The 12,527-nt window shown below is 41.4% G+C and overlaps 1 protein-coding gene across 2 annotated transcripts in view; it reads left to right on the top strand.

Annotated features, from left to right (window-relative positions):
• The window catches only part of alk (ALK receptor tyrosine kinase), a 268,453-nt gene that overhangs the window by 195,398 nt on the left and 60,528 nt on the right, over window positions 1-12,527 (top strand). For both annotated transcript variants that reach the window (XM_029832749.1, XM_029832750.1), the window contains exon 5: window positions 10,509-10,642. In XM_029832749.1, the coding sequence (XP_029688609.1) occupies window positions 10,509-10,642 (134 nt within the window). The remainder of the gene's footprint in view (window positions 1-10,508; window positions 10,643-12,527) is intronic.

Consider the following 12,527-nt stretch of genomic DNA (forward strand, 5'->3'; position numbering starts at 1 on the left):
AAATAAAGTGAAGGTTAACTCTGACCTACTTCAAAGGTCAGTACTGTGCGCATGAAAGAACCTTTGCGCTTGTGGAGAATAAACTAGCGGGCAGTGAAGATGGTGAGTGGAGTGCAATTTTCTACCCCAAAAACCTGGCAAAAAGAAGACAGTAAATTTATCATTTTCCAAGTGAATGGGAGGAAGAGTAATTTTTTTGCTACTGTGAAAGGAAGGTGTGTATGTTGCATTTGAGTGGCGACTGTGATGACAGCGAAGCAGCACAATGTGGAGTGACACTTCACTACGCTTCAAAAAAAAGCTACAATGCTAATGCTAACTACTCACTGGGAAGCATTCTACAGTCAGAGAAGGCCCATGAGCTAAAAAGTGTGTTTATAAAATGTAACAGATTTTGAGCAGTAGATTTGTTCAGTTAAGATTTATTCAATTTGAAAGGTAATTTATATTAAATAACTTTTTAAAACATGGTTTAACATAGTTTATGAATTGTTAAAATGGTTTAGTTTCTTATGGTTGAAAGGGTCTGGTGAAAACTCTACTTTTTTTCTGATCAAATGTAGAAGTGATCATCTGAATAAATAATAAAATGTTGAACATTGATCTTTTCTGTTACCCACTCTAAGTTATTGATACACACACACACACACACAAGTACAAGTCGCACCCCCTGACAAACTATGAAAAAAAGTCCGACTTATAGTCTGGAAAATACGGTACTTATGGCCGACACTCCACAACAGTGGAGTTAAAAGAGATGCAAGCAAGTTGGAACAGCTGGAGACAGGAAAGGTGTACAATACTGATGCTACAGATAAGTCTGCACAGCTCTGCACAGTGGCAGAGCTGGAGGTGGCTCAGATGAAGGGCTCAGTTCAAGAATAAGCACATCAGAGGGACGGCACATGATGGAGGTTTAGGAGGTAAAGCCAGAGAGGCCCAACTGAGAGAGTGAGAAATACAGTGAGAAAAGGTACCAGGTCTATTGGTGGAAAGATGCTGAAGCAGGAGGCCTGGAGGAGATAAAAGAAGAGACTTCTGGGTGTAGTAAAAGAGGGGATGAAGTGAGTTGCCAGGAGACAAGAGCATGTGGCGGACAGAGTTAGCTGGAGACAACGGGTTCACTGAGAACAGCTGAGAGTACGACAAGGAGAAGTAACCAATCACAGAGGTTTTAAACAGGAGCTGTGCACCTGTTTCTGTGGTACTATTGCTGCTCCTATTTTATTACGTGATACACCGTCTAAATGCTGGATTGGGTGATGGGTAATGCAGAAAGTCTCTCACTGTGCTTGTCAGAAGGAAGAGAAGCAATCTTTACCTATCACGGCAAGGATGGATGGATGGATGGATGGATGATGGATGGATGGATGGATGGACGGATGGACGGACGGCTGGACGGATGGATGGGTGGATGGATGATGGATGGATGGATGGATGGATGGACGGATGGACGGACGGCTGGACGGATGGATGGGTGGATGGATGGGTGGATGGACGGACGGATCTGAATACTGTCATTATAATTTCATTTTAAAGGAATGGGTGTGACAAATATCATTTTTATGTCTCCTAGGTCTCATGTCCCAAATGTGGACACAGATTAATCTGGCAGCTAAGTGATTCCAGTCCGGTGAGACACTGAGACAGTCGTCTTTAAGAACCCAGCTAGTTATCTTGTCACTCCCGTCCGCTGATAACACGGGGGGCACCTGCTTCTCACCAGCTTATCTGAAGTGATGAGCAAAGCTGATTCCTTCCGTTTTATGGCAGGCACGGGTCTCCGGCTTGATGTCTGTGTAGGGTGATGATAGGGGAGCATTGTTCTGGTCCGAGAGCAATGCTGAGAGAGCACTCCTCTGATAAAACCACCATGTTTTCTGGTAATTGACCTAGGCTGCCTCATCACGACCATAGCAATAACCACCCCGACAAAAAACCCCAACTAAAACATCACAAAGGATCCATTTAAGTACGAGTACACGGCCTCACACGTAGCCGAGAGCACAAGGCTAGTTTGGTGCAGACTCAAACAGAATGCAATATCTTTTTACTTCTTTTTATTGGTGTTGTTTCACAGGCTCCCACACACAGGCTTAGCAACGGCTCGCCCATCCAGATGGCCAGAGCGCCCCAGATTTAAAGGGTCTTGTGGTAAATGTTTTCAACTTTATTGCGCCGCATCACGCCACAGATGGCGTGTATAATATTGATTTTCATAATCAGATTATTGTTAGCTCTATGGGAGTAATTTCCAATATCACATTGGACTCGCATTCTTACACATTAGTTTATTTGCTAGGATTAGCCTTTTTTGTGATGAAATTTTGATGAACAGGTTATTTACTTCCTATAAAGAAAGCAAAACAACAATTGGAATTCAAATGGTGAGTGATGATATTTTATCACTGCTTTAAAAACTAATGACTTGTTTTTATTCTCGGTCATGATCCCTTTGTCTCTTTTTGCCCTCTGATTCTGAAAAGCCTCGGGTCAGATTACTCTGCATGCTTCCATGGAATGGATTAATTTGATTTCTAGTCGCAGAAAGGGAAGGCAGATATGGAGAGAGAAAGATAGTCTACTCCATCTCATTCGTTATGCCAAAGTTCGAGAGAAGAAGGGCGACCTTGTTAGGGAGGATAAGACTTACTTTTGTAATGGCTGTTTGGTAACCTTGGTGACATCTCTGATGTTGTTACGAAATTCAAATGGGTTTTTGAGGAGTTAAATTGTGAAACTCTGATTTCCTTCGAAGAACTGACTTCATGGCAATGCCAGTAATTAGATTATGTTCTCAAACACTGATTATAAAATGATATCATTAGATACCTTTCAATGCCATCTCTGAACTGGCTGAGGTTTGTTTGTGGGTTGTTTTCAGTCTTTCCTTCGACCTCAGTGACTCCATTTGCTAATTTTACACGTCCCATACGTGCTCCACTCATGCAGCTCTTCATTCTCATACGTGGTACCAGGTTTGAGAATTATAAAAAGAAGTAGATGAAACTGTGACTAAGCAGGATCCTTGTTTTGGGGGTTCATCAATCCAGACACGACCTTTGGATTTAGCTGTGCCTGGTTTTTCAATCTGGCTTTGTTTATTTATTTGATTCGAGTCACTTTCATCCTCCTGTCATTTGTTTTTGGCAGCTCAGATTATTAAGAGACAGAATAATTAGTTTAGCACTTAAACATTAGATAGGAATGTCCAGGTTGGAGTTGTGTCTAAAATGCTTGCATTTTAATTAGAGTTTAGACATTTAAACCCTATTATTGCAGGTGAGTACAACTTTTTCCCCCGTTTTTTTTTTTTGTTTGTTTTATTTTGTAGAGTTCTCTCATTGGTAAAATCATATCTTCTGTTCCCTGTGACTGTCAGCTATTAAATATGGAGGAGGGTGATAGACATAACGGGTTTCGAAAATGTATTCAATGCAATATATAAGAACGAGGCTATGTTCTCAATGCCGGAAAACTGTGCAACCCACCCCCCATCTATTATTCCAGGTGCAGCATCATGCACCAGACAACACTTCAAAAGTGTCTCGCATCTTGGCTTTTATTCAGTGGGACCATGTCAGGACATTCAATCACACTTCTCTGTAATATAGGATTTTGCCCGTGGTGCTTAATTTTAACAGTCAAAAATCAATGTGGCAGATATTTCGCATTGGCTAACCCATCTCTTTACTCTTTAACCCTTTACATTCTTCTGCATATCTCGTGGCACGCGGCATTCTTTTCCATCAATTTCATCTTTCTACAAACTGTATATATATAAAAATCCTCCTCCATTTCAAGTCAGTGGAATAGAAAGCTGAGGTTGAGCCGCTTCGGGGGTAAAATGGATTCAATTTCCATTTAAAGGAGTTCAATTTTTATATCCAGCTTCCCTTTAGTTTTACTGCTCGCATTATAACTGGAGGTAACCTGAAGGAAATGACTGCAAATGTTTTCCTCTTTGTGCATTTGGGCTCAAGGGTGCGACCTAATTGGCTTTGTCACGGCACCGTTTCCCCACGGATTTGTTAGACAACAGTGGATGACCCATCGACCCTTCCGGAGGTAACGAATAAGAACATCGATTATGTGTTCTGCTGTTACAATGGAAAGTAATTAGCATGATGGCTCATTTAGAAACCTCATTGGGTTAGATATTTAAACTCTGAGCCGACTTCTGTTCTGCTTTCATGTGGCTGAATGCACATGTATGGTGGGGTTTAGTTTTTTAGATTGGATTAGCAGGGTATTAAAATCTGCTCTCATGTCAGCTAGCTCACAAATTGTCATGTGACATATGTGGGAATGGTCGAAACACTTCATAATAAAAACCTTTTGCCTATTTCTTTTCATAGACTTGTTGATTTATCACCAAAGAAACAAATAAACTCTTTCTAAAGGTACGTTCTTAAATGTAAAAAAAAAAAAAAATTATGTATATAAAATAGTGTCAGTTCAGTGGAAAGATGGTTTTGCCTTAAAATAAATAATAACCCATAAAAACATAATGAAAACTGCCATGAAAACACAAGTCTGTGGTTTGTCGCCTTAATATTGGTAATGAGTAAGAAACACAGCATCATTTAATTGGTAATAAGATTTTCATATTTGTGGCATCAACCATTTGATCACATTTTTGGCAACTACAGATGGACAGATTAACCTTCGTGTTAGTCCTGCCTGACTGTAGACACTCACACTCAAGCTGTTTGAACTGCTGGAAGTTCTGGTGCCGCATATTATTTAGTGTGACTCCCCAGGAAAAACAGCTGTCATGGGTGATGTATGTAAGAAACTGCATAATCACTGATGTCAAACAGCAACAAGCTTGGCATGTTGCGCTGAGAACTTTTAAAGGGGTTTTTCCCTTGAGTGACAAGGAAAAGTGAGTCCAAATTACTCTCTTTTTTCAGTGTTTAAGCATCTGGTTTCATTTTCTTTTCGTGAATGTTACTAGACCCTTGAATTCTGAAGAAGCTAACAAACAAGTGATAGAAAGAAAAACCCTCCAATGAAGCTGTATGATGTCAGATGATGTCATCAGTATCTTTTGTTGATTTTATTATTTATTATGCCTATTTTTAAACACTTTTGGGCTGATAGCGGTTAAAGCTGTTTGCTAACGTAAAGTCGAAATCATTATCAGTGAATGATATTCCATATCGACTAAAATTTCTATTTCAGTGTTGTTACATTTTCTGTTTCCGTTTACTTTGCTGGACTTGTTATAAAGTGGAATTTCCCAAGTGGCGGATTATAATGAACAGCATCTTATCTGTAAGGGCTGTGAAGAAAGTCCAGGAAATAACTTTTCTCAGGTGAAGCTCTCGTGTGTATTTTCTTAAATCCTGAACTGAACTGGATGTGAGGGTTTAAGCTCAGGCGCTCCAGCTTTATTTTTGAACATGCTGAACATAGTTCCTTCAATTGTTTATCAGCTTTACATCCCATATGGACAGGGCTGTAGTGGTCGCTGTAAAAGTGGGTATGTTCTCACTTGTTGCCATTTTTAGCCCAGAAAAACAATCTGATTTAGAAACTGACTCGCAATATGCCTTTCTGATTTACTTAAAACTCTCTCAGTTGTTGTTGCTCATAAATTTCTGCCGCTTGATCTCAAGAAGGAAGAATTGTGTGTAGCATCGCGAACATTAACTGAGCTGCTGGCTGATTTAGATTCACATGGACAGTGGTAATTGTGGAAGCAGATTGTTATTTGAAGAGCTCTCATCATGCCACCTGGTCCTTATGTAATCTGTATAAAGTGAACTTATAAAAGTGAGTTTGTCAGCATGACCTGCCCTACACTGCCTCTGATTGGCTCACCTGTCCTTATACCTAAAGTTATCTAATCAGTGATGGCTGCATGTACTGCCAATTAGAGGAGTGTGGGTCATGGCTTCACCATTCAAGGGAAAAAGAAACAGCACTTTGAGCTCACATATTCTACTGGTACACTTTTTCTTTGTATAGCTGCACATACCCTGGCTTACACTAGTGTATATGGATGCCACCATTTGTTCTATGAAATCGGGTATTAATTGGGTTGAGGGAATAAAACCACAAAATTATAACAAGGAAAGAGGTAATATTTGGCTTTGTGCAAAACACTTGCCGATGATGTTCAAATAAATGTGTAATGTGTATAATTCCAGATAAGATAAAGTATTACAATAAAAGAAAAGAGGAATATACTAACATATCAACAGGATAGCATTGTGTAAGTAACAGTCGAGCTACTCCCCAATAATAATCATGTGCTATTACCTAATGGCTTTTGTAATCAGGAGTAAGGGAACGAAACAATGATAGTGAAATTCTTTGCTGATGAGGATGGTAATCATTTCAGTTCCAGCCTTCAACCAAAAAAACACAACACATATTCGCTGACGTAATTCTATCTCTTGATGCTCTCCTACCAGCTTGATGAGAAAAACGTGTGTCTGCTTTCAGGAGAGAAGCAACAGTTCACAAGTTCATGTAAGCGCCTACATGAGGCAGGTAGTTAGTTAGCGCTCTCGTCTGCCCCTTCCCGACAGCATGTCCACCGGGGCCTCACAGCATTAGGGAAACATGGCACACTTCTCGGTGCATTGTTAGTCCTGATGGATGGTCCTCGCATCTAATGCAAACCAGAAACCACAAGGAAAAGAAACAACCTAACACCATAATGTTGTTTAGGAGCCGAACCCCCTCCATCCTCGGTGACACATACTCGCAAGCACGGACCAAATGAAAATTAAAAGACCTGCATTAGCCTGAGCAGAGCACTAACGGAGCATAAATGAAAAGCATTATCAAATAAGGATTGTCAATTGGCGGAAAAGATTAGTCACTTTTGTTTCATTTCTTTGTGGTTAAGGGGGATTCTTCTGGTGGCCAATGCTTCACCAGACAGCTGAAGGAAGGTCAGGTAACCCTTCAGATAATAGACCAAAGAATTGTAACGTACGTCACTCGTGCATAGCTAATCCCTACACTAGGAGACTACTCTCTCATTTAAATGGTATTTATGTATCCACGTCCCTGTGTCCTGCTCTGAATACTCCTATAATTAGGTTCAAGCATGTGGGTGATGTGCTGCCCAACGCTGACCTGTTAATCAGCCCACCAAGCACTACTGGACACACATTCACATAATAGCACAAAAAACAGGATTGTGTATAATTTTAACCTCGCTAAAGTTGGAGAGGGGTTTACATCGATTACATTATATTTATTCTCTATAACAGTTGAGGCCATTTTATTAAGACTGCATTAAGTACATTGATTCTGTGTGCGGCTCAGACTCTGACTTGAAACAGTGGTGAGTGGAGCCCTCATTGCTTGTGTCATGTGTGCACATGCAACACGGGGGCAGTACTATCGAGTAATTGCAATCCAACCACCAAAAAGGCCAATTCCACATAATAGAGTTTGTTGGCAACGAATGTATGACTCACTGCGCTAGAGCAAAGGTTCTGGCTTCGGCACCCACCATTGCCCCTTAATGACAAGAACATTTTCAATTCCCCATTTCTCTTGCTACAAAAGGGTGTGCAGTTTAAGCCCAAGGTAGCACAGACTGTGACCGATTGCCAACACAAAAACAGCTTTAATGACAGCCATAACTGTAGCTATGAGGGGTGGTGGTGGCTCAGTCTGTTGGGGAAGGCGTAGAGGGTTCTCGGTTCAAGCCCTGGTCGGAGCAAAATGGAAAGTGATCTGGTAGCAGGGGTAGGTGCTATGATACCTTTAGAGCCCTGCCAGTGTAACCTTGAGCAAGGTATTGAACCCCCAATAGCTCACATACACATACAAACTGCGATTTATTGTACTGTTAAACTATTCAGTCAAGCATTAGTCGCAAGGCTGACCTAACACTCAGAGCATTTCTAGAGCAGTGGACTCAGTTACTGTTTTGAGCCTTTAGTATAAAGAGAAAGTATTTTCACAGACACGCAAATTATGTAGGTTGAGCGCTTAGTCACAAAATCAATGACAGCAATCACTGCAAATGAATTAATAACAATTTGATATAAAATGTATAACTTGTGTATTTTGTCAAAATGAAACCACGGTTTACTGGTGAAAGTTTTACTGTTTTTTTTTTCTCTTAAGCGAAGCCGTGACCTACTGAAAACAGGTTGTGACCCACCACCTGGGAATCACTGTTATAAAGGACACTCTGTAGCATTATCTGGGTCTTTGCTTTCCTCCTGTTAGTGGAAGGAACATGGGGCGAGTCCCACTTTGCAAAAGCTATTTGGTGCTAAAACATCACTTTGTGTGTGATGAACAACTTCCCTCTAAAAGAAGACACAAGGACGATAAAAGAAGAGAGGATAAAGAAAAGACAAGACAAGATTTCAACAACAGCAAGGGGAGTACGCTAGGTAGCAATGCAAAGCCTGTTGAGCCAGAGCATAGACAGTGGGGAAATCAGAATAGCTCTCAGCCTGTCTGGGTAGAGGAGATCTGAGCCTTTACCAACAAAGAACAGTGGAAAAAATAAAATCCTAAAATAAATGTTGTCAGAGACAGCTGTATAATTCCCAACATTCGTCATAAGCGAAATCAGTAAAAATAACATTGCTGCCAACAGAAGACACTTATGATATTCTTCTTCATTAAAATATGGAAAATCCCTACGATGACATTGAAATCTGATGATCTGTAATTACAAAGAGGACATGAGAACAAGTGTTGCATCCATCAGAATTTATATCAGTGAATGTAAAACACATCTGAAGCCTGGGATGAGGCAGCCTTCATTATCACTACGCAATCTCAGTGCCTGTGTTATCTGTCTTTTCCCCAACTAGGAAACATTCATATGAACCAAAGCCTTTGAATTGCATATTCGCATTTAACTCAGTAAAGAACTTCTCAAGGATACCAGGATGAAGAGGCAGTGGGCTTCATCCTTCCCCAACATAGGAACCTCGTAATTATTGTCATCTTATTGGCCCTATGTTTTTCAAGATATTTTTACTGCTCTCCGTTCTTCCCCTTTCCTTGGTCTCTAAGCAGTTGTCAGTTCTAACTTTAAAAAGAGCAAGAGACTGTTAAAATGATGTGTTGCAGACATAATTAGCCATCACATCATATATGTGTGCTGCTTTATACTTTTTAAAGAAACAAACTGACAAAACATTGTCGCTGAACTGTAGTGATGCATTTCAGGGAATAAACACATGGGTTCTAATTGCCAGCAGCACAGAACCTTTTCCGCCCCTCTTCAGAAAATATATGGTTGTAGTGCTCCTCATCGGCAAGCATAATTCTGAACCAAGACAATGAATAGCCCGTCTTCAAGGTTTCGCTACGAGCAGCTGTAAATCAACCTGACGCACACAGCTGCCTGGACATAACATAAGAGGAAGCCCGTGCAAATGCCAAGGACATGCGCACATTCATCATTTTACTGTACATTTGTTAGTCACCCGGGATGGACTGGTGACCTGATCGGGGTGTATTCCCATCTCCCACCCACTGACGGCTGCGCTAGGCTCCCGCAGCCCCGGGGAACCTGATTAGGGATAAGTGGTTAAAATGGTACTGGTTCATGTCCAACTCATAAATTTCCATCCATCCATCTGCCTCTTTATCCCTTAATGGAGTCCAAGAACAGAGTTTATGGGTGGCCGGGGAAGCACTGGCCACCTCTGGAACCTGATATATATGGACAATATGAGGACAATGTGGACAATAGACAAATAGGTCAGACAAATGGAATATTTCCCCTTGGTCCACCTCTGGCCACCCCTCGTATAAAAAACTGGCTCTGCCACTGTTGGGGTCACGTGGGGGCTGGAGCCTGTCCCAGTTACCTGCTGGCGAGAGGCCAGTAGACCCTGGAGGACTCGGCAGCTCGTCGCAAACTCTATTGAAGTTCTATCGATGAGTTCCTTTAAAATGTCAACGAAAGATTGCTGAAGGAGGGAGGTAGCACAGGAAGTGTTATTTCATTTAGTCCAATGGGTTGTGTCTTACATTTGAGGTGTTTATGTGTCATTGTGATAAGCAAACGAAAGGGGGAGGGGAGAGAGGACTGGAGGGAGGGAGGGAAGAAAAGAGAGAGAGATTGGTTATGAGGAAAGAGCCAAAGACAAATCAGCAGAATTTGCTTAATAAAATTAGAAGCCGTTGAACCATTGAAAGCCAGCCACTGGCTGAGGGAGGTCTGCATTTTGCGCCAGGCTGCAGCTCTTCTGTCTCCAGCTGTTGAATTCTGACTTTGAACCACCCGCAGACGCCGACTTGCACCTGACTTACTGAAGCTGAACTACGCCCAAGCTGACCATGCGTAAACCAACAAAGAAAGAAAGGCCCCCTCTGGAGGGGAATGGGGGAACCCCCATGTCGGCTTCAGCCGAAGCCCTGGACAGCCCCTCCTCTCAGACTCAGGCCGAGCCGGCCCGAGCCACCCTAACCCCCAGACCTGCTGGCGGATGTGGGGTTTTCTGCCAACCATGGTGTCTCCTCCTTGTATTGACTCTACTCCTGCTTTCTCTCCTTGGTAGCTGGGCAGTGGTCCACCTCAGCCTGGGGACGCGTGGAGGGTCGCCCTTTAGGGTCTCGGCGAGCTATGACCAGCGTGTCCCGCAGGACAACACGGCTACCATTGAGCCCCACTTCACCACCAACTGCACCATGGGTAAGCTAAGACATTCCTTATCATTCCATTCAGAAGCTCTAACAGTTTGATGCCGCTTCTATACATGCATCATTCGCGTTAAGTTAAGAATTAAAATGAAAAAGTCACTCAGATCTGGTGAATCCGTCCTAGATTTGCTGCCACACACAGTCTATCTTCGCTAAATGTGTCTCACATGTCTGCAGAGCGACTAAATTCCCAAAGCTGAACAAACATGTCAAACTGGAAATTGCACAACTCCATTTTGTGATTTTTTTTTTTTTTTAACTTCATTACACCATTATATTCAATGAAATGCGTAGACAGCTTGGGACCGAAATAATATCTTCCTCTGTCAACCTCAAAAAGCCCACGGAATTAGATTAATATAACTGATTCAATTTCCTCTGAGCTCAACAACCCAGAAACTCTCATTGAGATGTTCCAAGCGCATTCTTTGGAAAATCCTTGTTTGCATCCAGGCATGTTTTGAACAGGTACCTCTGAAAATAGATTTTATCTTTCAACAAATTACTGAATGAAGTTTAAAAATGTCCGATTTTTTAGGTAAGTGCAGAATAAAAACTCATCTGTGCATCATCTAAAAGATGCTTGACAGATCCAAATATTATATATTATACACCTTCTGACATTAGATGTAAAACAACATTCCAGCTTTGGCATACTGTTTGTTCCTGTCTTCGGGAACGTTCCCGTTTTGTTCCTGTTTGGTTTGTCCTTGTTTGTCAAAGAAAACTCATTTGATTTCCATTGTTGTCTTTGTCAAATGATTTTACTTCTCAGTCAATTAACATTTTGTGTGTTATATTGATAGAAAATGGAATTTCCACATTCCAAACTCCTTTGACGCTGCCAAAAAATTGGTTTGTATATGAAAGGGAACACTTGGAGACAGGACCATTTAGTTCCCTGCACTTTAATAGAAATGCCCATATCTGTTCAACAAAATGTGCATTTCTTCACTCAATATTTAGCTCCAGATAAATGAGGAGGATTCACCAGGGAAAAAGACTGTCCACCTCTGATGTCGTCAGTGCTGGGTTCAGGAAAAACTCCAGTTGATGGAACTTTTTACAAATGGCTGATCTGATAAGAGTCAACAGTGGGTGATCCTGCTGAAAACATAATATTTTATGCTGATTTTATGCAGTTTTTTATGTGATCTACTAAATTGTAACTACATGATGAAATATTCATCAGAATTTCAGTGTCGTGATCATTTTATCATCTAAGTAAAAAGCGAAGCGGGCACCGATTTGCAAACCGCAGTCTTCCTGTGATTTAGGCCCAATAGTTCTCAGTTCACAGTGTTCTTCTCCCTGCTGAGAATAAAAACTGCAGTTATAAGTGAAAGTCATGTAAATCTGCTGCACTCTAAGACATGAACTCTGATTCCCTCCTCAGTGTTCTAAAGCTACCGCTGGCGCTAGAGACAGACCTGGCCCTCAAATCATCTTTTATACTCTGAGTTTCTGGGGAGGGAGGGAAAAGACGGCTCGGTTGACTCCATTGTTCAAGTTATCTGAATTGAATTAAACCACAGCTAATTATTGCTTATCAGGATTCAGGGGTTGTCAATATTTCATTATGAGGAGCAGAAAAGCCGATAAAAACCTGTGTTAGGGTAATTGTTCTTATATTAGTCGCTGCAAAGTTTAAAGAATTCATCAGACTGGATGTTCAGAGTCTCCTAACAGCTTCAGTCACCACTGTCTGCGAGGGTCATGGCACCATTACAGCATACGAATATTAGTGGATTACTCTATTAAGTCTCGGGACAAACAACATTTAAAAGTTGTGATATTCTGTCTTTGCTAGCAGCTGGTCAAAGATGATCCAGACCTAGTTCACAGGTAATTAGCTGTCCCAGTGATCTTTGAAACCT

The sequence above is a fragment of the Takifugu rubripes genome, chromosome 2 (genome assembly GCF_901000725.2).
Source record: "Takifugu rubripes chromosome 2, fTakRub1.2, whole genome shotgun sequence".
Lineage (NCBI taxonomy): Eukaryota > Metazoa > Chordata > Actinopteri > Tetraodontiformes > Tetraodontidae > Takifugu > Takifugu rubripes.